Source organism: Ruditapes philippinarum, unplaced genomic scaffold (assembly GCF_026571515.1).
Source record: "Ruditapes philippinarum isolate M1 unplaced genomic scaffold, ASM2657151v2 ctg552_1_1_1_1, whole genome shotgun sequence".
NCBI lineage: Eukaryota > Metazoa > Mollusca > Bivalvia > Venerida > Veneridae > Ruditapes > Ruditapes philippinarum.
This window is the reverse complement of record NW_026864408.1, coordinates 35,045-61,397: the sequence shown is the minus strand read 5'-3', so window position 1 is coordinate 61,397 and position 26,353 is coordinate 35,045. Positions and strand designations below refer to the sequence as shown.

At 31.3% G+C, this 26,353-nt stretch overlaps 1 protein-coding gene across 2 annotated transcripts; it reads left to right on the top strand.

Moving 5' to 3' along the window:
• Window positions 1-7,313: 7,313 nt before the first annotated feature.
• LOC132725468 (calmodulin-beta-like) lies at window positions 7,314-25,444 on the top strand. 2 transcript variants are annotated; one of them, XM_060710599.1, is made up of 6 exons: window positions 7,314-7,474; window positions 15,750-16,074; window positions 19,109-19,252; window positions 19,551-19,726; window positions 23,582-23,645; window positions 23,920-25,444. In XM_060710599.1, the coding sequence occupies exons 1-6, from the start codon at window positions 7,472-7,474 to the stop codon at window positions 23,946-23,948; spliced, it is 741 nt and encodes a 246-aa protein (XP_060566582.1). In that variant the 5' UTR covers window positions 7,314-7,471; the 3' UTR covers window positions 23,949-25,444. The 2 variants fall into 2 exon arrangements, with proteins under 2 accessions (XP_060566582.1, XP_060566583.1); XM_060710600.1 differs by lacking the exons at window positions 7,314-7,474; window positions 15,750-16,074 and adding an exon at window positions 16,723-16,871.
• Window positions 25,445-26,353: the final 909 nt, after the last annotated feature.

Genomic DNA, 26,353 nt, shown 5'->3' with positions numbered 1-26,353 from the left:
ATATAGAAAAATGCATTGTATTGTTAATGTTTTTGATGTGTAACATGCATTTATCTACATGAATTATCAGGTATAAGTTTGCAAAATATTGAGATATTTCATAGAAATTGTTGTGTAACACATATTTTCTACATAAATAATAACATGGTATAAAATTTGGGGTACAATATACATTTTACGTTGTGTAACACTCCTTTTATGCACAAATTATTGCAATACGCTGAAAAATTTAATTTAGGTATTACATATAGTTTTGTAGTGCTACACTAATTTCCTACATAAATTTTTATAGTATAAAATTTGGGGTACAATATGCATTTTTGCGTTGTGTAACACTCATTTAGTACACAAATTATTGCATTATGTGTACATTTTTGTGTATTCCATACAGTTAAGTTGTGTAATATGCATTTTCTATACTGATAATCATTACATTTCATTATCAAAGTGAGGCATTATTGAGGAAAAAAGTTTTCCCCAAATTTGATAATTGTAACTCAATTTATATGAAAATGATTAGCTATTCTACGTAGTTTAAACTGTCAAGACACAATAATATTTGAAATATTGCTGGGAGTATGAAATAAATAGCAAATGCTCTTTCCTATATTAAATGTTTTGTTGAAATAGGTTTTCATAAACAATGCTGATATATTTAATATCTTTATTTTGTTTGACTTACTTTCCATAAAAGCATAATGTTACATTTAAGTGTCAAATAAATATTGTAAATAACCAATATTTATGTAAAAAATACATTTATCATTATTACTACATGTAAAATCAAACAGGCCATCCATTGGTTGAATATAAATTTGATTTTTTTATCTCCAAACTTAGTCCTCCTTTTGCTGTTATATAGTAATAAATTTAAATGTATGTTTTACTATTTTTAAAACCATACTTTTGTAATTAAAGGAGCCTTAATTTTGATATGGCAAGATAAAATAACATGCAAGTCAAAATTGTCCTGAGACCAGTATCCCAATGTCAGCTTCTTGGAATAGTTGTTATGAATTGAATATTTGGTTAATTTCATTTAGTTATACAAATTATCCGAATATAAGCTTTAATCCATTTAACTGAATATTAGGCTTATTCCATTTCATCTAAATATAAGGTTTATTCCATTCCAGTCCCCTCCCCCTGTTATACCCCCACCTTTTTGGGGAAATAAAATTGTCTCCAGTATACTATTTGAGTCAGTAATTATGGTGCACAATTTCCCTCACATTATGTATTTAGTATCATATATTGTGTTTAGTATCATATATTTTTATTGCACCTTGTATTTATAACATCACCATTATTTTATTTCATTACTTTATCATATCACCTCTTTATCTATGTTTTCTTTTTGTAATTTTATGACTTGTCTTGTTTGAATAACAATTGAGATGTATGTGGTGGGAGTTGGTATATTGTATGTTTTTGTAACTTATGTGGGTTCATTGCAAAATTTGTTAAAAAAATGTTTCAACTTTTACCCTTGTACATTATAATGGGATTGCCCTGCTTTTGAATTTGGAGCCTTCCATTACTGATTAAAGGGGTTTTCAGTTTGAAAATGGTAATATTTATGCAACCAATAGTTTCAGCGTTTCATCTGGCTGAATAGGAGTGCTAGCTTGTTATGTCTGTATAATGTATAGAAGAAGGTAAGGCAGATTTTAAAGCAGCATGCCTCCTGATTCTTGCAAATTCTCATGAAAATTTTGAAAATGTATTTATAACTAAAATATTGTGAAGTGAACAAAAGGTAATTAAGATCTTGCAAAAGACACTTGTTTTCAAAAAAGGTCCAATATAAACCAAAACATCCCTTACTGGATGGCTGAGGAATATGGTGATAAGTCATTAATCGCTTTACTTTTTCTTAAAATCTCAGTAAATTTTCCTCAAGTTTGATTTTTTTGAAATATTTTGGCTCAACTTGAGGCATGGAAAATGTTTGAATCCAGAGTAAGAGCAGCAAAACTGTTTTGTATTGAACCTGCTATGTGTATAATAATTGTATGTATAATATGTAATATTTTAAGCTTTGTTTGACATTGCTACAATTTCGGGTTCAGGGTTTTACTTTAGAATCTCTTAGGTTTTGTTTTTAGTTACTTACAAATTAGATTTATTTCTGTGTTCATTTGTTTTTGTTATTTTGATGTTTATTTCTGAAAAAATGTATGTTTGAATGAAATTCAACTTTACATTAATCAGTTGATGAATGAAAATTTGATTTGATGTGAAAGATTTGTTTTTTAAAAGCTGTAAAATAATTAGATTGTGAACCAGTCAGACTTTCTAGCAATCTGATTGGTTAATTTGTTTTGAAAATGTAATTTTGAAACCAGTCAAAAATTCTAGCATATGATTGGTTAATATGGTTTTGAAATTGACCAATTGGATCTCTTTTGACTGGTTTCCAATTTTTATTTGTTAACAATCAATTTACTTTTTGAGAATCTCAAAAACCAAGACAAAATCATTGAACAATATTTATAGATTTTTATTACTTCTCATGTTAAATGTAAAACTTATATAAATGTCCACTTTATACCAGTGACTATTTTATTTATTTATAATAGTTTTATGAAATTATATGTTTCTATTTTTAGCCATTTTGACCATAGGTCTTGAATGACTATAAGATTATCAGATATATATAGAATTGATATTATACATGTACACTTGAATATCCTTTTAATAATAAATCTCATTTATCCCCAGTTTATGTATTATTTTTTTAGGCTTTGTATGCTGAACATTACTTTTATGAGGAAGAAACACTATTTTATGATGGACACTTCTTTATTGTTTGGTTTTACATTAAAACAATTCAAGTATTATTTGCATTTATATTTGTATTCATATGGTGACTAGAAAACGATGAGAAAAAAAGAAAAAAACAGAAATTCAGAGTTACTCATTATTAAACTTTTACTCATATTTTCATTATTTTATTCAAATTTTTAATGACAAAGGGGGGTTTTAATGTTCTTTTTGTTATTTATATACATGTAGAATTTTCTCCTCATTTTGTTGGTGATTTGTTTTATCATCTGAAGATTCTATATTTAGGTTTATGACGTCATGATCTATTTATATCTGTTTATGTTGTCAACTATAAAATAGAATGTAGATTTTGTTGTTTATTTGCTGTGGTGTAAAATAAATTGCTTATAAAGAAAATAAATGACATTGAAATGAAATTTTGCTGTTTGTTTTCTTATAAAAGTATATAAAAGTAATTTATGAGCTGCTAGTGCTACATTTGTAAGAAAACCTTCAAGCAGAGGTTTCAGAATCTGGACTGAAAATAAGTCCTTTTGCTTAATATTCTTCTGCAAAAGTTTTCAGTTGAGCAATCCAGGGCCATAATGACTCCCTTGTAACAAAGAATTAAGAAGTTGCATTTGCTCTACCAGTGCCGGCATTGAATACAAATGAGACTGAATAAGGTATTAACTTTTCGTTGATAACATTAGGGTAATGAAAACTGAGGTGTCTTTTATCGTAATCTAGGTGTCATTTATCGAAAAGCCGATTACAATGCAAAACCAGAGTTCGAACTGCCTCTTAAGTTTAAAAGATGTCGTAAAACTTGTATGTTTTAAGTTGTCTTTGCGCCTTGTCAATGGCACTTTGACGTTAACTTACAGTTGTTTTTGCCACTGAATATTAGACAACGAAAGACAGACGGTCAAGAGATTGGACAGCAAGCTGCCCTCAAACCCATTTAGTAAGAAACACAAGGACTGTAATTATTTGTCAAGCATACATGTACCACTCGCATCGGCTCAAAAATCTGAAATTTGTCCTAACGCTTTCGCCATACATGAACTGTATTGGGCTACTGTAAATAAAAGATAACTACTGTAATATAAAAATCAAAGCACAGAAGGCGCTGAATTTGTTTTGGTCTCAGAATGTCAGAAAGGTGAAGGTTGTGAGATTATAAAACAATTTGTTTTTGTATAGTGCCACCAATGCTTTCCAGCGTTTTAATTGTAGTAGATTGGCTATAAGACTAATTGCAACACTGATATTCGATCCAATGTTTATTTGACTTAAACAATTTGAAAAAAAAATGAGGTGCCTTAACTGGGTTTTGAACTCCAGACCTCTCGCTTCCTAAGCGAGCGCGCATACGCCTCGGCCACGGTTAAATTTACTTTTAGCGGCCTGAAGAAAACCATATTATTCTTGTTAGGGTTTGTAACGACGCTAACTGTTGTTTAACACTTGTGTAAATAATCATGGCGCTTACTATAAGCATGTATATCTGAAGAATAAAACAATATTTGAAATCTTCGACTATTCGGGAATTGTTTTGCTTGAAAATTAATCCGCCTGTCATGTGACCGTATTTATGCAGTGATCTCCCCTAAATTTTTCGGCCTAAGTGTAACATATAAAGGGAAGTAACCGCTTCAAAAAAGCGGACTACTTTCGGCACTTGCAATTAACAGCATTAGAGTCTGAAATTTCACTAAACCATTATTTGTTTGGTCTGACGACCCAAACAAATAACTATCCGTGATCATTTTTTTTAATTACAAAACAATTGTAGAACAGTAAAAGGCTGGACAGCACGGTGAGGACGCCGACAAAGTTTTCACTCTTTCGGTATAAACATTTTATTTTTTGTAAATAGAAAATGTGTTCCATGGATGACACTGTCACGATGCGCCAATCTGTTTTGCATAGATATAATTTGATTTTACAAAAAAAGATCAAATACCGACAAAACTTGAATTAGAAAAAGTAATAAAGAGAGACAGAAATAGCGAAATAAAGAATGGATAAGCATTGCTAATATGTACCATTTATTGTATTTCGTATACAACAGACTTTATGTACATCTTTTTTTACTTTTATTGAGGCCAACTCTCAAATGTTGTTATAAAAGTTGTGGTACGACCCCTTTGCTTTTTATGAACATCTACAGCATCCATGTATAAATACCGTATTTATTCGATAATGTTTGCATGTGACACTGTATCTGTTTCGTATAGAAAGAAAAATGGCAATAAAATATGATTAAACTAAACTAATCAGATGATTTACAACCTGATAAATAAGACGCAACCCTACTCCTTGAGATTTATATCTTATCAAACAAGATCTCAATTTACCTATACAATTGTGCAATCCAAATACTGCACTTCTTGTAAAAACCAACAACAACCAGATAACTTACCTGTTATGTATGAAGATGAATGGAATAATTAGCAGACGAACTACTTAACGAAGCACAGGAAACGCAAACTATATGAAATATGAAGTTGTTCAGACCTGTGTTCGAGGTAAAAAATATTCTCGCCTCAAACTCAAGTCACAAGAATTTGATTGGTCAGTAATCGACACAGAATGTTGACTGACCAATGAAAATCCTGATATTCGAGACAGGTCTCGGAGCCCACATATCTAATTCTATCCCCGGTATTTTCCGGACAGGAACCGTAGGCAAAGGCATTATTTCAGAAAATATGATGAATGCTGAAATTATATTAGTGTTAGTTTTATAAGGATGTGATCAGATATAAAAATACTATACGGTTGACAATGGATTCTCATGTGTTCAAATAAAAATACATGTGCTACGAATTATTTAGTTTGTTCCAATTCCATTCCATGACAAACAACTACATGGTTCCTGTCCGAGATGTTTCAAGGGACAGACAATTGAGTTTTTTAACTTTTTTTACATGAAATGACCGGAAATATTTTTTTTTAATGTTTTTGTATAACTGGATGTAGGTCTTGACCAAAGAATCGTGTACAAAATTTAAGGTCATTCGCTTACTCAATCAATTGCATTATACAAATTGACCCCAAAATGAAAAGCGTTGCGTTTCCAAAATATCTCATAAAAATCGATTTTTGATTTACTACCTGCATATATCATCTATTGCATAGTTTTTCATTTTAAGTACAAAATTTTATGTATACCAGTTCAGTTATGAAAGAATTTCAAATTTTATGATTATAGGCTATTGGACCTCAGTGGAAAGAATATCAAATCTATTGGACCTCAGTGGAAAGAATTTCAAATCTTTTGGACCTCAGTGGAAATAATTTCAAATTTTATGAATTAAGGCTATTGGACCTAATTGAAGTTCCTTTAAGGTACCCGAGACGTAAACTATGTTTTTAAACATGAGAAACGCTAAAAGCCGCTATCTGTACGTAAATGTTTTAATTTATTTGTTCACTTATTTATACTTGGCCTGAAACTGGTGAAACTGATTATAAGATAGCATCAAGAATAATTAAAACACTGAGTAGTTCTCTCTGTTTCGCTGATGAGCCTTATCTCGATTCGCTTGGCACGAGAAACTCTGTACAGGTATATAAACAAATACGAGGGTCGTTCAAAATGTTTATTCTAGAAGTTAAGCTTACCGATCGGCATGTGCAAAGGTGCTAGTAGTCTTGATTTTACCTTAACCATGTTTAATCTTGTTAGTCATGCAATATAACATCAATATATTAAAGGCACATTGTGCCTTAAAAACAATTTCTTTTCTTATTTAGAAATGACAAACCTGGGATGTACTATAATGTATCGTATGTTCCAGGACAAACCTATGATTTTTTTTTATAATGTTGAATTATAGTTTTAGAGCATGTTAGATTCTTATCACCTTAAAAAGCTTTTGAAAAATCAACAGAAAAGCAATGCTTAGGCATAATGGGCCTGTAAAGAAAAGTAGATAATCCAGTGATGGAGAGCATAACATGTTATTTATTTTCTTATTTTTTCTCGTCAAGTTATCGCGAGACTCAGCGTCTTCTTTTCCCGCCATTTTTTACACTGTTTATAATTTGTGCCCGGTTTAAGTCGCACATACTAAGTAATATTTTAATTTTCCAGATTTGAACCTCATCATACTTTTCCGTCTTCTTCAGTACTTAGCATGTACATCTCATGGGTTTTATTTTGTTAAGCACCACCCAAAGGCTAGCTCTATTTAGCGAATAGTTACTCATTTTCATACAAAAAGGTGACAAAGTTAAGACACTAGCAAATATTAATACATTTCATATAATATTCAAATTAAAACATTTCTAAATTCATATAATAATGAACATCAGTTAAAAAAAACACAACAACAACAAAACGAAAACCACAACAACAACAAAAAAACAACAACAACATGCTAACACTTGAGTGAAATGGAGAACGAATTCTACCTAAGCCTATAATTAGCGAACTTTTGTAACAACCCTCTTTCTGTAAACTCTGAGAGTAACACATGTTTCATGTAGACTTATGAAAATATAACGGAGAAAACCCCCATTTCACTATCTGTTATTTTTCATAAGAAATTTCATCAAGGAATTTGTTGAGAAGGATTTGAAAGTGCTTATATTTAGTATTTGATTTTTCTAAACTGGAGAAGTGAAGAACGTGAAGAAATTGATAAAAAATGAGATGAAGAGAACTGGATGTTAGAACTCCACAAAAGAAATGGTGAGTCACGGATACTTTTATTGTGTACTGAACAGGACAAAATTGATGAATAATCTTGAAATAACAATTTTATTCATCTTCTATTACAGATATACTAAGCCCATCTTTGGGTAAAATAATTTTATTGCAGATCGAAGTTTATTGTAATTTATGAAATTCTTACTGGATATGACTAATTTGAATCAGACAAAAATGTAAAAACTATTTACGTGAAGCTGCATTCCCTATAACAGGTCAAGTAAAGTTTGTCCTTTCTAAAACAACAACAACAACAGCAGCAGCAACAACAACAACAACAACAAAACTGCTAGTATTCATATTGTGGTATCCCATAGTGTGTAAGGTGTTTAATACTCTGTGTTGAAACATGTTGACTTTGTCTTTATATACAAAGAGACAATGTACCGATTTTCAATATTTTAAAATATTATAATTGTTCATATATCTTTAAAACATACTCTTTTAAATTAAAAAAGAGACAATCAAGATAAATAATCACAGAGGTCACTGAGTGCTCTATTCAGAAGACGGATGTTTATTTGCAGAAGTAATTCGGGGAAATTGTAATTTTGAGGGATCGGCAATTGTATGAAAGACCACATCTGTAATAATTTATAAATGTGTTACATCAACGAGAAACGAAAATATCATTAATTCTTGTATAAATCAAAAACAAATGGGATTGCAGACAGAGTCCATGCGTTAGAGAAATATATAAAATATCATAATTAATTAACAAATACAAATTTATAGGAATTTACATGAATATTTACCTTACATTGGCCAGAGTCTCCTATTTGATGGACTAATACAAAACGACTCCGTAAGCGTGATGTTACATTAGATACTTGTAATCATATCATATATCAATTATAGAGCTGAAAAAAATACAAAATCACCGTTTGACAGTTCATTTTTATATTATAAGGTGTGTAACATTAACACGTTTTTGTTGTTGTTATAAATAAGATGAAAATAAGCTACGCCGTGTACGATCAAAAAGGACTATCAAGTTCTGAACTTATCAAGAGAAAACGGCTAATATTATATCGATACATTATACACGACGAACAATTAGATCACTAACAATTGTACACGACGAAAAATCATATCACCTATTAATTTTACACGACAAATATAATCATTCCCCAAATGAGAGTACACGACGAAAACTCATATCAACAAATGACTGTACCCGACGAAAAATCATATCACCAAAATATGATTGTACACGCCAAAAATACATATCACCAAATGATTGTACACGACGAAATTTTATATCAACAAATTAACATGTGATTGTACACGACAAAAATAATCAAATCACCAAATGAGTGTACACGATGAAAACTCATATCAACAAATCAAGAAATGATTGTACACGATGAAATTCTATATAAAAAAATCAACATATGGTTGTACACGACGAAAAGTCATATCACCAACAAAATATGATTGTACACGACAAAAATAATCAAATCACTAAATGATTGTACACGACGTAAATTCATATCAACAAATGATTGTACACGTCGAAATTTTATATCAACAAATCAACAAATGTTTGTACACGACACAGACGAAAAATCATTTTGTCTTCAGATTTTATTAAATTTTTCACATGCACGTTTTCCATAGTTTTATGTTGGAAGAGTAACGCGAAACAAAAATTGTTTAAACACAAAAATGATAATTAATAATCCCCCCCCCTCCTCAAAAATTTCTAAAAGAATGGAATCAATTTTATTTAAGCACGGTATTCCTGGAAACAACCATAATATAAACTTGCATACGGGAAGAAAATCCTATACAGATGTAGTAAAAGATTTAGTGAAAATGAACACCAATAAAATGCAATAAATACATATTTTTTACCTTGTTGTTTCTCAGCCAAAAATGTTTTTGCACGTTTTTAGTGCTTTAAGTATTTATTTCAATTGTATATTTCATGTTTCATTTAGCCATTAAACCGGAATAAACATTTAGAGTAAAGGTAAAAGTTTTAGGCAGATTTCCAGAGCTGTAGGTATTTACGGCATGGTGCCAGCCTCCGTTATCATGACCTGTATTTAAAGCACCGAGAAGTATAATATACAAAGAACAATGCAGCGTTTGTGGTATTCGAGATTTTTAAGATATTAAGAGCAAGGTATTTTCAAACTTCACAACAAGATTTTGTTCTGAAGAATACACCACTGTATAAAAAGTTATGAAAATTATTTAAAGTCCCATTTATCAAATACGTTAAATATTTTCATCGGAAAATAATTAAAATCTTTTCACCCGCCTTTTGATGTCTAAAATGTGTTAAAAGATCTTTATAATTTTCTGATGAATCTTTTGAAAATAAGATGGTACTAAAGCTCTTTAAATTTCCTCCTTGCTGAAACCCAAAAGACGCAGACGATTACATGTATACACATTTCATGTATTTGCTAAGCTCTTATATCAAATATTTTCTCTTTTTTTGTGTAATGAGTGTTTGATTTGCATATTTCCAGACTTGTTTGCTGGTAATAACCAGGCCGATTAATACTAAAACTTGCTGTTTTTTCCAAAGCTTATTTATACTAAAGTGTTCTGTTACAATTTCCAAAGTCACTCATTGGCCAAACAGCAGATAAATAAATAAATAAATAAATAAATGAATGAATGAATGAATGAATGAATGTGATGAATGGGGGGGGATCCACACCCACTTTGTTTACATAATGACGTAATCATGTGTACACTTAAACAATAGAATGGGTGACACAAATGTTTTAATCCCGCCAAAAAAAAAAAAAAAAAATGGATGCCTTTATGAATAAAAAATGGCGCTGAATAACAATAGAAAGCTTAGCACACAAATTAAACCCGCCAAAAAAATAAAAATGGTTGCCTTATTAGATTTGAATAAAAAAATGGCGCACTGTTCTTCCATAAACAAAAGAAAACGAAAACATAATTGTAGGGGTCACATAAATATGGTCTAAAGTACACAATAGAAAAATGTTACCATAAACTAATTCGGTCAAAATATACAAAGGAAAACTATAATCAAATTATTGGTTTAAACTATTGAAAGAAAATTAGGACAAAATATTATTAATAAGTCTAGACCAGCTGTGGTCAACTCATCTAATAAGCTACTTTAGTATCTAGTATTTCTTCTTCTTGATATTGTATTTTACTATCATCAGAAAAATGTAAAGTTTAATCAATTGTTTACATAATGACTTAAGAGTGTGTACTTTATAACAATAGAACAGGTAACACTCCAAAAAGAGCAAATGAGCAACCAAAATGAGCATATGAGCAACTAAAATGAGCGACTGAGCAAGGAAAAATGAGTAAATGAGCAATCAAATGAGCAAATGAGCACCCAAAACGAGCAAATGAGAAACCAAATGTGCAAGTAAAATGAGCAATGAGGAACCAAATGAGTAAGTGAGCAAGTTAAATGAGCAAGTTAAATGAGCAAATGAGCAACCAAAAAGAGCAAATGAGCAAGTAAAATGAGCAACCAAAATGAGCAAATGAGCAATTAAATGAGCAAATGAGCAACCAAAAAGAGCAAATGAGCAAATGAAATGAGCAGATGAGCAACCAAATGAGAAAATGAGCAAGTGAAATGAGCAAATGAGCAACTAAATTAGCAAATTAGCAAACAAAATGAGCAAATGTGCAACCAAATGAGCACCCAAAATGAGCAAATGAGCAACCAAATGAGCAAATGAGCAACCAAAATGAGCAAATGAGCAACCAAAAGAGCAAATGAGCGACCAAATGAGCAAATGAGCAACCAAAATGAGCAAATGAGCAACAAATGAGCAACCAAAATGAGCAAATGAGCAAGCAAATGAGCAAATGAGCAAGTGAAATGAGCAAATGAGCAACCAAAATGAGCAAATGAGCAACCAAAATGAGCAAATGAGCAACCAAATGAGCAAATGAGCAAGTAAAATGAGCAAATGAGCAACCAAATGAGCAAATGAGCAAGTGAAATGAGCAAATGATCAAGTGAAATGAGCAAATGAGCAAGCAAATGAGCAAATGAGCAAGTGAAATGAGCAAATGAGCAACCAAAATGAGCAAAAGAGCAACCAAATGAGCAAATGAGCAAGCAAAATAAGCAAATGAGCAAATAAAATGAGCGACTGAGCAAGCAAAATGAGTTAATGAACACCCAATTGAGCCACTTAGCAAGCAAAACGAGAAAATGAGAAACGAAATAAATTAGTTGGGAGTATAAAAAGGAGAATTGGCATTAATTTTGCCATTTGATCGCTTAAAATAATGGTATTCACATGTCTTTTGTGTTATAAAAAATTCAATAAAAAGTACAATTTAAATAGGCATTCGCATCTCAAACATAAGAACAGTATGTCTGAAAATAATATCAGCGATGGAAATACATCAGATGAGGAACCAAATCGTAAACCTTATCTATATAGAAACATTTTCGATCGGTTGAGACCTAATAGATCCAAATCTCATCATTACGAAGAAGACGATAACAGTGAACAAGATTATGACGATGAATCTTCTACTATAGGGAATGACAATGGCAAACAATATGATGATGTTAACAAGAACAAACATATTGACATCTGGAAGTATTTTACAGAGCTCACATATGAACAAGGAGATGACGTTTTAAATGAAACAGCCAGTAAAATGCGTAATGAAGACCCTGATAGCTCTCTTGAAGAAATAAGAAATAAAGCTTTTGAAAAATTACGCTCCGTGTATCATAAAGCATTCAGAGAAGTTTATTTGGATTTTATTGGAAAAATGTATGCACTTCAGCGCAATCCTACACATAAAAAGATCATGGGAACTGTTAAAAGATTGAGAGAGGAAGATAATTTCGAAACTGATGAAGCTATACAGTATGCTGTTAAAAAAAGAAAATTTATGTTAGAACGTGTTATGGACAAGTACCCATTACCAGAACTTGAAGAAACATTTGATGATGATGATGATGATTATGATGATGATGATGATGATGACAGTGAAAAAGAAACTAGTAGTGATAAATACTGACATTTTATCAATAAATGAACAAATTATTAAAGACATGTGAAAGTTTATATTATTTATTCATATTTTGGAAAGACAAAAGGACAAATGTTAGTGTGGTACATTATGATTGGAACATTTTTTTTTATCATATGCCAAATGCGTTTTATTTTAAATATTTCTTTTTGTAAATGCAGTCTGTAATAAATAAATTAAACTGTATTATTAGATCTTTGTTTTATTTTGTTTATAAATTTATGTATATCCTTTTCTTAAATCGTCCAACTAATCCATGTTGCGCCTGGGTGTATATAGTTGAAATGCAAAAAAAAGTTATCTGGAGAGAGAAATCTAGTCATGGGTATGTGAAAACATGACATAAAAATCTATCACCAAATAGCTGTTTTTGCTCTGATGATATTTTTGAATATTAAGTAAAATCCATATTACCACTTCAAGCATGTCAGGAAAATAGTTATACTGTGGCAACTATAAGGAAGAACTCGTTTTTAATAGTGGACAAGAAGTGAGTAATTTAGGGACACACCTGTATACAAAGGGCTTACTTATTGACATGAAATAAAAACTTTTAATTATTGTTTCTTTCTGTTATCAAGTCATAAAAGGACCAATGTTTATCTTGGCGCTGACATCAATTTCACAGATGTTAAAAATCTGACGGTTCATTGCTATACAAATTCCAAGGTGATGACATTATCACTTCAGTGTTGAAATGTAAGATTTAATTGGTTTCTTCGTTCTGGCAATTAACAGCAGAAAATGTTTAATCTTTGCTAGATCAAAATATAAAAAATAAGAATGTGAATAAAAAAAAGTTTCAGTACAATGTATATAATTTTAGGTTGTAATTCCTATCCTCGCTTAAAAGTGGTAAATCAAATCATTTAAAATTTCTCCATTGAATAAATGAATGTTCATAACTGATCCGAAACATCGACACAGAAAGGCGTCCCTTTGTGGATTTATTACCTGGTTGAAATATATGTTACATCTGGGGTCATACTGGTCATACATACTTAAAGGATTGTTTGTTTTATCAGGTAACCACATTGTCTGGTTAAGAGTTTAAACCATAAATATGATAAAAGCAAGATTTACTAGCTGGTAAAGAAAGATTTATTTTCTTATTAAGGATTATTCATTGACAATTATTGTTTTGTTTTACTCTAATGAGTTCTAAAGATACATGTAGGTGTTGAAACCATTGACAAAACAGGCCTCATTATCTTATAAGAAAACAATAATTGGGTATGAATTCTAAATAAAAGGTAACTTGTTTTGTATGTATCCCACCTGACTATCAAGTTTTATCAAATTTACTGCTTTAGAAATACACAGTAAATTAATTAGATCAAGCATTGTATGAACCACAGAGAAAGTACTTGCCTTCAATGAGAGGTTGAATTGCTGGCCTTGGATGTGATGCATAGTAACTTTAATGAAGAGAATTATATACAAAACAAGTGGCATAGGTTTGTTTCTTGTCAACATGTGCAAAAATATGACATGTCAATTTTTGGAAAAATAACAAAACAGGCCTCATTATATTATAAGAAAACAATAAATGTAATTTTGCATTTACATGTATAAGATTGACTTTTTTGGAGTGTTACCTGTTCTATTGTTATAAAGTACACACTCTTAAGTCATTATGTAAACAATTGATTAAACTTTACATTTTTCTGATGATAGTAAAATACAATATCAAGAAGAAGAAATACTAGATACTAAAGTAGCTTATTAGATGAGTTGACCACAGCTGGTCTAGACTTATTAATAATATTTTGTCCTAATTTTCTTTTCATAGTTTAAACCAATAATTTGATTATAGTTTTCCTTTGTATATTTTGACCGAATTAGTTATGGTAACATTTTTCTATTGTGTACTTTAGACCATATTTATGTGACCCCTACAATTATGTTTCGTTTTCTTTTGTTATGGAAGAACAGTGCGCCATTTTTTATTCAAATCTAATAAGGCAACCATTTTTATTTTTTTTGGCGGGTTTAATTTGTGTGCTAAGCTTTCTATTGTTATTCAGCGCCATTTTTTATTCATAAAGGCATCCATTTTTTTTTTTTGGCGGGATTAAAACATTTGTGTCACCCATTCTATTGTTTAAGTGTACACATGATTACGTCATTATGTAAACAAAGTGGGTGTGGATCCCCCCCCATTCATCATGAATGAATGAATGAATGAATAAATAAATAAATAAATAAATAAATAAATAAATAAATAAATAAATAAATAAATAAATAAATAAATTAATTAATTTATTAATCTTAAAAATCGTTACTCTCGGATCAATTTAAAAAGGTATTTGTCTTATGATTAAAACACTGCAAAACACTATTCCTTACAGACGACCAATGTTGCTTCTTTGTTTATATTTCCTTACCTTGCTAAATATCTTAAAGTTAAACGGACATGTCCATCTTACATTCTGGTCAATAACCAATCATCATTTGAAATGATTTTGAAAATAAATATACTGACAAGATGACGAACAGTGCTGACCTCGCTCAATGCAGGTACCATAATACGATATTCATGATATAGTTAGGCCTAGGAGGCGATTTGGTGCATCAACCTCTTTATATGTTCTCCTTTCTATGAACTGATATTTTCTTGGTAAATAACGGAAGAAAAACAATAGACTTGTCGGTAATTTTTCTTGAATTGATAAGTTCTTGGGAAAGTACACAAAACAAACAGTAGCATGGTTAATCAGCATCTTGAATGTATATTCCGCGAGTACAAAACATCTGTATTCTGTGACAGTGTAACATCTGTTGCCGAGATAGTATCTTTATGTACATACAATGTAATATGTAATCATGAAATATGCACATCTTTTGCTTAGAGTTCATTCTGTTCAGTCTAATTAGTGTTGAAAGAGACTGTATTTTTACTTGCACATGTTCTAAAAATTTATTCATCTGCCTAAGGATTTAGTAATTATCACGACACAATCATGTATAATGTTTTTGCTTATATTCTTTTATTATTCCCGTATGGCAGCGGAAGTTCCATTTGCACGTTAACAAAGACAGAACGCAAATATGTACAAGAATTCGCCACTTTATTCTGCAAAAACAATTTCTACGGCTTTTTCACACAAAGACATTTTTCTAAACTGCTTTTTAACGACATCTTATTATTTTTTATATTATTGTTTTTAGTAACACACCCTTACTAAATACATATAAACACAAGTTATCATTACATCCCTTCTTTCTGTTACAGGACGCTTTCAAACTATTGCGCAAGAAGTTTTCACAACAAAGTAGTGAAGGGACGACAACTGAGTCAAAGATTCAAAAAGGACCCAAAGTAGCACCAAAACCAAAAATTGACAATGTGCCAAAACCGGCTGCAAGTAAAGGCGCCACTGGCACAGATACAAAGGGTAAACCGAAAGATAATCCAGTGCACAAGGATTTAGTAAATCTTAAACATCCTGTAGTGGAAAAGAAAAGAATTCACGTGACCGAAGAAAAGGCAACTTTGACACCAACACCGAAATCGGCATCTGATAGAAAATCCAGTCTTCCTGAGGAAAAATTACAAGGTAACAATTTAGAAAAAGAAATTTTGAAATATGACAATACATATACTTCAAAAACAACAACAACAACAACCAACACCACAACAACAACAACAGCACATCATTATGCCCTATATATTTTGTCTTCTTTCGCGGGTCATGTCTTGGTCTTTATATATCCATTAGATTATTATTCAGGATACATGTACATCTTTAATCCTTAATTTTCTGACACCGGAAGTGATCAGCCTTCGTAAATGCTTAATAAGTTGCACCTTTGCTACGTCTATTTTCATAAGATAATCGTGACATTTAAGTTATCTATAAACACGTCTGCTGCAAAAAATGATGAATTATCTGTTTCAATCAATTTAAGCAATTGTGCTTAAAATGAATTCGTTATAAAGCCTTTTGATATGGTCGTGTATGTAAGTTTGTTTGTTATTTTATAACCGTTTTCCTACCAGCTCTGGTTATAAAATGCTTACTACCATTTAGATTAGGCCATGAAACTTCAATAAATATCTACATTTTTGTACTGTACCTGTATATGAATTTATGTTCTGTCTTTTGTTTTGACTATGTCAAGTTGTTTTATATAAATACCTTACCGACATTACATATAAATAGAAAGCTTACATATAATCGGTATTCCATTGATATTACAAGACATAACACTACACATTATCACCACATCCTCGGTAAACTTATCATCGCAAGATTACTTGTATCACATATACAAGTGCATTGATTTAGAACAATCTTGTATGTTAGTTGTTACACTCCTTGAGAAATCATGGCTGGAGATTACGACAGAACAGGTTAGTTTGTTGTTGTTATTGTTATTATTATTGTTGTTGTTGTTGCTTTTTAAACACGTTTCTTTAAAGATGTAACATTTTCATTACGTACATACATTATTCATAAAGGTGTAACATTTTGATTTTTTCACGTAAATATCTATTAAATCTATAATTTTTTAATCATTCGCAGTAAAGTACTGTTTTGGTTCCATTTTGTTTACATATATTAAATATGTATGCTGTTATATCAAATCTATGAATTTTATGCATTGATTTTGTGATGTTTAACTTTCTTGTTTAATTTGCTTTCAGAAATATATGTATATCAAAACTATGAATTTTTGATTAAGTTTATTCATAGAATTATTATTTTTTGATTATTTTAACTTTTCTTTCATAGGTATCAAATCTATGAATTTCTATTCATATGATTATGACAGTTTTACTTTTATCATTTGCTCTTTTAGACATCAAATCTATGACTTTAGTGATTACATTTATTTTCAACCTTTAAATACGTTTAATATCTTACACGAACTCGTCATCTTTTAATCTGAACAAAACGATTATTATAGATAACATTTCAAAATTTCAAGATATGAACTGACTTAAAGGCGATCAGTGCAGACATTGATCAAGGCACGGGCATGCAGCCTGATCTTGACCTGCATGTGCACTGGTCACATGGGCTAAATCCACCCATTGTCACTAAAAGGCTAAGGGTTGACTTAGTTCTTTGGTCTTTTTTGGTCGGATTTATCAACACAGAAAAGGTCATATGGCGACTTTACATCTTTGCTGGTGTATGACGAACGTAGGTGCCCTTCTTGCTTTATGCTATCACGAACAGGTACCTTAGTAGAACCACAGACGTTCTGAAGCTAGCAGGATAACTTCCTCAACTTAAAGAGTCGAAAGATCCTCTGGGATTCGAACATACAGCGGGGAAGAGTAAGTGGTCTGAAGTCAACAAATTTAACAATCTGGCCACAAAACCCATAGTCCTATGTGATTCTTTAACAAAATGAGATTTTAACAATTAAAATACTCAATAACGTGCATAAAGGCCCATTATGCCCCACGAATGTTTTTATTTCTATTTCAAAAACGCTTTACTTTTCAAGTTTCCAAAAAGATATGCATTGGCAAATGCAAATTACCTGACCTTTCTTTTTCTTCTGTTGCTTTTTGGCAGTAAACTAGTTACAGTGATTTAGTGTTTTGTATGGAAGTCAAAATACTACTATGCTTTCATTTTTTTACTTTTATGATTAACAGCTATTTTCTTCAGGTAACAAGCAACTTACATGCTCTAAAACCATTATCTAAATGTTTTAAAATCATGTTTGAATTTTCTTAAGAAGTAACAATTTGTTCGTTATGTGCCTTTAATGTATATAACATATATTGATAGTTGCTGTTGTTGTTGTTGTTGTTATTTTGTAATGTTTTTTATTGTTGTTTGTAACAAATTCTTATTAATATGTGAGTTAACACTCACAGTTTTTGACAAATTACTCGAAATTTCTATCTTGAAATAATTTAAGAAAAAATAGGTCAAATTCACATTATCTTCTTATAAAAACATTTTAAAATCAAACGGTATCTTAAACCTATCATATCTTCTGTCAAACCGAGATAATCCGGAGTTTTAAGAAGATAATTTTTCAGATATGTTTTATATAATTTATATTGGGTTGATTTACGTAAGACAACTCATCACAGACTAGTCCAAAATCTTTACTCTATTTATCTCCCCTGATATTCAGCTTTATACAGTTGAAGTCGAAATTAGCCGAAGATTTGACACTGAATACTATCCAAAAATACCTGATTTGATCCATGCTCATCCAGGTAGATGGGGGCGTCCGTAGCCGAGGGGTTTCAAACCACTTGCCCCTTACCGCTGTGGGTTTGAATCCGATAGGGACTTTGAATTCTTTCGTGAAAGGAGTCTACGGAACCATCTTACTGAACCCCAGCTGAAATAATGTAAGGAGATTTTTCCTGCGTCAGTAACGCCATTTGATTACAACAGTGTTGATGTTGCTTAAAACAGAAAAAGCACCCCCACCAAAAACAAACAAACAAACAAACAAACAAAACCAACTAACCGACCAACCAACCCAACCCAACCAACCAACCAAAAAACAAAAAAAAAAACAACAACAACGACAAACAACTAAATACAGCTTAAATTTAGAACACCATAATAATTATATTAATTAACATCTAAACTTTGAATATTCCCACAGAGTTACAAGAGGCGTTTGTCTTGTTTGACAAGAATCAGGATGGTATGATAACGAAGGAGGAGTTAGGGGCGGTCCTACACGCCCTCGGACAGCGGCCAACCGTTTCCGAGGTTCAAGCACTTATTCATTCGGTTGATCTAGATAGTAAGTTTATTTTTTTTTATCTATTTATTATAAGGATAAAGTTCAAATAAAAATTTATCTAAATGCATTTAATCGCATGATTAATGTTTATTTAATGTAGCGTAATTGACAAAATATGTCAACAATTTGTTTGTATAATGATAATAAAATACATTGTACTAGTTTATCCATGATAATTATGATATGTTTTTAGATATCGTTCGTAAACTCGATGACACGATTTCATAATTTCACGCTGTGTTAATGTCCTGTCAAAATCTTTTAAAATGTTATACACAAATAAATATTTCCTTTCCAGAGTCCGGTACGATAGACTTTGAGGAGTTTGTCAAGATTTTTTCAACGAAGTTGTCAATCGACCCGGAAAAAGAACTGCACGAGGTGTTCTGTATATTTGATGAAAATGGTGATGGGTTTATATCCTCCGATGAACTCTATTCGATGTTACACAAGCTCGGTGAACATATAACAAAAGTAAGTTGCGGCCGTAAAAATCGCCCAGAATTGGATATTGTTACAGTAACTAAAGCGTAATGGGGTATATATGTGTCTTCTATCCGTACAAGTCAAACGGTATTAAATCTGCCACTAGCTAGTTTAGTCAATACACTAATTGAGTTTTTTAAAAAGGTAAAAGTATTTTATTAAAAGTAAAAAAAAAAATATATATATGAACGCCCATTGTTTTAAGGCTCAGACTATTGTATTGCAAGGTCGCACTACAGATAGTGATATCGGGTTACGTCATGGACAAACCGTTCAAAAGGGGCACCGAACAACAAAATAAACAGGAAAAAAACGAAAGGAAATATAACTTGAACAAACTTTTCATTTTAATGAGTGTTTCTTATATTATATGCCAAACTTTAGTTTGGGGTTTGACGTTGTGGCGCCGCCAAATGTCGCACTCTCCGCTAAATGCCGCACTTCGCGATATTGCCGCTTAATATCGCAACCGCCGCTAAATGTCTCAAAATATTTTGCCATTAAATGTCGCAATCATGACGCTAAATGTCGCACCATTTCCCCTTACCGTTATATGTCATAACACTAACGTTAAATGTCGAAATATATAAATTTATGTCACAAAATGGTATTATGTCAATCTGGGGACTTGCTATCTATCAGATAGGGAAGAATTTCCTATGATGTACAAAATAAGTGGTTGAAACTCCAGTCATCTTAGTCGGTATTATAAATTGATAACTGTAATTTATGTCAAAGACCTCCTTGGTGATAAAACACATTTGTATACGGTTTCTTTAGCAGCCAAGATGTCATGGATTTGAGCTAGAACAACAGCTTAAGATGGATCTAACACACCGAGAAATTTATTCTACAAAAATTCAATTAAACAGAAAATTCATTTATATTTTGTGTTTGCTTTTCACCTACAATCAGCCTACGGTTTTATGAGTATAACAGGTAATATAGTATAATATTATGTATTATTATTTTGCCACATCTCTGTTGAGTTCATAGACGTAGAATTATTCCATGTAATGTAAAATGGCATTGCATGGATGGATTTGATTTGATTTGAAATTACAATTGCAATTTGAAATTTGTGTCATTGAAAAGTGTTACTTCGCTTTGTAATTTTTTCATCTTGAGAAAATATAACAAATGAAAGTATAAAGGCATATGCTACAGTAAGATAAACATAAAGATTTAAAACTGTCAATAGATTTTTTTTAAACTTAGCGCTTAGATCAAAAGCAGTTGTGTAAATATGACACTGCTGGAACTGAAATGAATTCACCAGTATACTGAACCGGTTCTGAACATATGGCTGGCTAACTTTAGAAATTTCTATCTTGATATTCCAAGATTGATCAGTTCTAAAAAAATGGAAGCTTGAAAGTGCATTTTACAAGGCTTGTAAATATGATGTCAGAATTGTCGGCTGCTTAAGTGTAATCTTTTTTTTTCGTGCAGCCCATCACATTAAATTTTCTATTACAAATAGCGTAAGTCGAATGCAGAAATTAAATGCGTATTTTGACAAAAATGCCCCCAGGTTAATATTTTGCAAACAAAGTGTGAAATAGATATTCAATGCATATAAAACGTTTCTGAAACGTTCATGTTTTGCAAAAATGAAATAATTCTATTATATACACAAAATGAAAAGTAGAAAAAACTCTAAATTCAAACTTTTCCAAGAAATTAGATATGATCTTTTTAAAATTTCAAAGCGGACTTAAAGGACGAAAACTGATTCCCCACTTGATTTGCATTATTATTGTTGTATATAAACCAATTCAAGACATATCTGTGAAAAATAGCCTCCTTATAAATTACGAAAAGGAAATGGCACGTTTTTAGGTCTGCCCTTTAATAAAAGAGCGGACAACTGTTTAGGGGAATCCTGTGATGCGTGTATGTGGTCGCACGGTCATTTCCTTCCAACATGTCCTCGATGCATGTATGTGGTCGCATGGTCGAACATCTGTTAAGGTACCGTCTGTTGCAAAATCTAAATATTTTTAAGAAATTTAAGTTTAACATAATAAGAAGTTTATAAATCTTAATAGAAGATAAATCTTACTTTAGCTTTGATACTCCAAGTTTCAACTAAATAACTAGGAATCTTTACTCATAAATAATATTTAATATCATAGGGAGTTAACAAATAAAATCTTACTTAGGTCTTTGTAAGCCCTAAAGAGGGGATAATAATCTAATTTGACCTTTGTAACTACTAACCTGGCTTTTATTCAAAGAACAAATAAGAAATTATTTCTCATTATCAGTTTTTAAAACTTCTAATTAGGAGATGCAAAGACTTAATTAGTTTTTAGACATTAAAACGTCACACTAAAAGTCATATAGCGACTTTCCATCTTTACTGTTGGAGTGCCCCTGCGTGCACAATCGGGAAGCTAAGTAGAACCACCGACGTTCCGTAAGCTACCTGTAAAGCTTCATCACATGAAAGAATCCCAAGTCTTAGCAGGATTTAGCAGGATTCGAACCCACAGCGGTTGGGGGTGGGGATGGGCAAGTAGACGGACACTAGTCTAGTTATTAATTTGCAAAAGTACGCACTGCAATACACTTATAAGATGAGTATTACACGCATCTAACATATACCGGCGTAATTCAATGGTTTTTACACAAAAAGGCCATTTAAAGTGAATTGGTCTATGATGGAAAATATGTAATGCCGTAAATATTTATGTTAATATTTTTAAGCATCATGTGTGACAACAAACCATAAAATGATTATTTTTGTGGTTGCTGATAATAAAATGTAATAAAATGGACTAGAAATAAATGTTACTAATTCAACATATACAATGTATTTGTCATATTAAATCATGTAGAACTAGATAAACATTTTTTGTTCTAAAATATTATGTAAGAATACAAAATGACACGTTTCTATTGTTTTATCAATATTTGAAATATTTCTTGAAAATGTACCAATTGTAGACAAATCCACTTTAAAAAAGATTTTTCATCTTGTGTCGGCAGATGGAACGGGACATTCCTTTCTGTCCAAAAGTTTCTAAATATATACAAACATTTACTCAATGTTTATTGTAATCAAATACCACCATCTTACTTAATTTTATCATGCATATTACGACATTAAACGGCAGTGTTGCGAAATTTGACAGCAATGGAAAATCGTGCGATATTTAACGTTAGAATTGCAACATTTAACGGCAGAAGATTATGTGACATTTAACGGCAGAAGATTATGCGACATTTAGCGGCAATGGTGCGACATTTAGCGGCAATAGTGCGATATTTAGTGGCAATGGTTCGATTATATCGACGCTACAAACGTTTAATTAATAAGACAATTGGTGACGCACCTTACGTCAACGTCTTATGCCGACCCCATTTTTTTATAAATTATTTAACAAAATCAGAAAACCAGGCTATTCGGGGCATAACATATTTAAAACAGCACGCCTTCAGATTCATGCTCATTTTCATAAAAGTTTGTATTTAAAAGTAAACTACTGTGAGGTGAACAATCTAAGTAATTTACATATTGCAATCGGCACTTACAATACAAGCAAATGACCAAAAAGAGTTCAAAACATGCAAAAGAAGCATTTACTGCGTTAGTCACACAGTTGAAATAGAGTGATAAATACTGCAAAATTCAGTCTTACGTTACATGTAAATTATTACTTGAATATCTTAGTTATTTCTTCAAATTCGATTTTTAAATATATTTTGCGGGGGCGCGCAGCTTTAAATTCAACATTATTTGTAAAAGGGTTAAATCCTTTAATAACGACTACTAACATATCTTACAGCAGGATTTGATCTCATGTACTATACATTATTGTTGTTCTGTTTTGACAGCATGAGGCTCAAAAGATGATTAACGAGGCTGACCTTAACCGTGATGGCAAAGTGGACTACAGAGGTATTATTCTTCCTTATACCTAAACAATAACATATATGTTTTAATGTAATTCGGTACATATAATCACATCGCGTCATTAAAAATCTGGGAGTTTTTATTAAAATTGACCAAATGAATTTGACAAGTAATAGGGAATACTGCATCCCATTTCGCAATTCAAGAAGAATTTACTAGATTTCAATAAATTTCTGCAATAAAAATATTTAACCCAAAGATTAGCATAGTATTTTCCTATATCATAATATGCAAAAGTTCTTTTGTTTTTAAATTTCAGAATTTAAAGCCATTCTAAATGCGAGATAGCGACCCGAATAGTGCCTGATATGGGCGAGCCTTTTCAAACAGACGCTTGTTTGTTGTGCGCATAAGTGATATAGACGCTTTCATAAAATAATGCCAAAACATATTTCTTACTGTTAAACTTGTGACTTTGTGTTGATATTCTGTGGTTTTTGTTTTGTGTCAGTTTCGCCTTTCCATTATAAGCGAAAAGACGAAAGTGCACCATACGATAAATGCAAAAAGTAAGAAAAGCTCGAAAAACGTTGTTTTTCTAGGGTTAATTTTAAAAATGTCTCCATTATACATTGCTGCTATTATATGGGGATTTAATGTTTACCAGTCTGCTATATTTATCTCAATCCCTGAGGACCGAGGGAAAAAAAACAAATAAACAAAAATCAACTTGTTTTGAAAGATGCTTTTAGGCAACTACTTTCAGAGTATTACAAAAGTATTGCAAGGTATGTACATGTATATATAAACGTTCGTTCGATACCTCGCATTTTCTCAAATCTGATCAATGTTTAAAGATCTAACATTTTTCAAAATACTTAGCGTTTTAAGAGCTGATGCTACTTTCAAAATACTTAGCGTTTTTAAGAGCTGATGCTACTGTTTTTTTATCTATATTTGAAACTTCTTCGTATCAATAATAAAAGTATTTCTTTAAAAGTACAACATTGTATGCAAACGCTTTTGAAATATATTTTGTTTGTGCAGCCAGGTGTGAATCGTACATATTTTTATTCCCCTTAAAATATCAATTACATTATATTAATGTATCATATATTGTATCTAAGACCACGTGACCTTACATATATTTGATATACTACGGCAGACACAAGTTATTCATCCGTGTGAAATCTTAAGCTAAATAAAATCTTAAAATATAATTTAAAATATACACGCAATTTTACAATTTAGCACAAGTTTTCATGTGAAATCTAGTTTGCTAGCGTGGGTAAAATATACCCGACGCATAAATTTAGTTAATTTTCTGTGGTTAAAATTTCGAATCCCCTCGAATTTTACATTCAAAGACAAATGAAGGCCGCGTTTAAGGCAAAAAAAAAAAAGAAAAAAAAGAGCAAGCAAGCAAGCCCACTATTTGTTTGGAATACACGGACAATCAAAGAAATGTGAACATTTTACAAAATTAATTGTAGTAGACCCAAAATATGGTATTATAGCTTTATATCTATATGACAACAACAACAACAACAATTGCAAATGTATTTTTTTTTGTAATTTTACTCGACGTATTAGATGTATTCCCCATCATAAGTAAAAATTACCTAGCAGAAGTAAAAGTCACGTGTGGTATATCGAAATTTTATAAATCATAATCAATAATGCATTGCTTGTAAAAAAAAGTTTTACATAATTTGTCATTTTCATTATGGAATATTGTATATTTGATTTAATTATATTTTGAACTTGTATTGTAAGTTGTAAATTTGATTCATGGATATATTTCTGTTGTGAAAAAAGTGATAGAATTATACAATATGCTAAAATCTGTGTCTGTTTTATGAACAAAGATATGAACCGCGTCGCGACAAAACCAACATAGTGCGTTTGCGACCAGCATGAATCCAGTCCAGCCTGCGCATCCGCGCTGTCTGATCAGGATCCATGCCGTTCGCTATCAGTTTCTCTTCTTGTTATAGAGTTGGTAAGCGAAAGGGTTTTATCCTGATCGGGGTGGGGGTGCGCGGCTGGGTTTGAGCGGCTCTATACATATGGGGTAAATTGGTTTGTCAACACATGCTGATAATTTTGATTAAAAAGCAATTTTAAAATTGCCCCGCATTCGGCCCTTTTTAAAAAAAACGATAGACGTTTGGGGTCGAAAAAATACGGGCTGATCATATGGGAAAAACAATCGAAAATCTGGAGTGAAAATCTGTGGAAAATAACATAATTATTAATAATTCAATTCATAAGAATATAAATGTTATATAAACTTCAAGACCGTCAAATTAGATTTTTCGTCACAAACGGAAAGGGTTTTATAAATTATGACTAACTAATGTGAACTCTTGTACAACAATTTACTGCCGCATTGTGAATGAGCTGACTAAGTGATTCTTAAATATACAGACTAACCACACAGACACTGTTGTATTATTTCCTTGTTGATTAATATACTTACTTATGTGGTAAGTGTAGGTTGATCTAATGTTAGTGGATTTTTCTAGAGCCGCCGATGAGCGGCGTTCTAGTAAAATTCAAGAGAGACAAAGATAAAGTAATTTATCATTTAAAGATACTCTTACAACACAGTCTTTCATTATTATTATCTCATCTATGATATGATAATGATAAACGCACATTATAGGACCAGATTGAAGTATTTACTAAAATGTCAGACAGTTTACCTGTATATCCTATTACAATTATGTTAAAACATAACTGAAGATTAT

Bases quoted from the DNA above. Each gene is read 5' to 3' on its own strand.
- LOC132725468 (XM_060710599.1), top strand. The intron at 16,075-19,108 runs GTAACAATTTAG...ATATTCCCACAG, and splicing joins TCCTGAGGAAAAATTACAAG to AGTTACAAGAGGCGTTTGTC. The intron at 19,253-19,550 runs GTAAGTTTATTT...TTTCCTTTCCAG, and splicing joins TCATTCGGTTGATCTAGATA to AGTCCGGTACGATAGACTTT.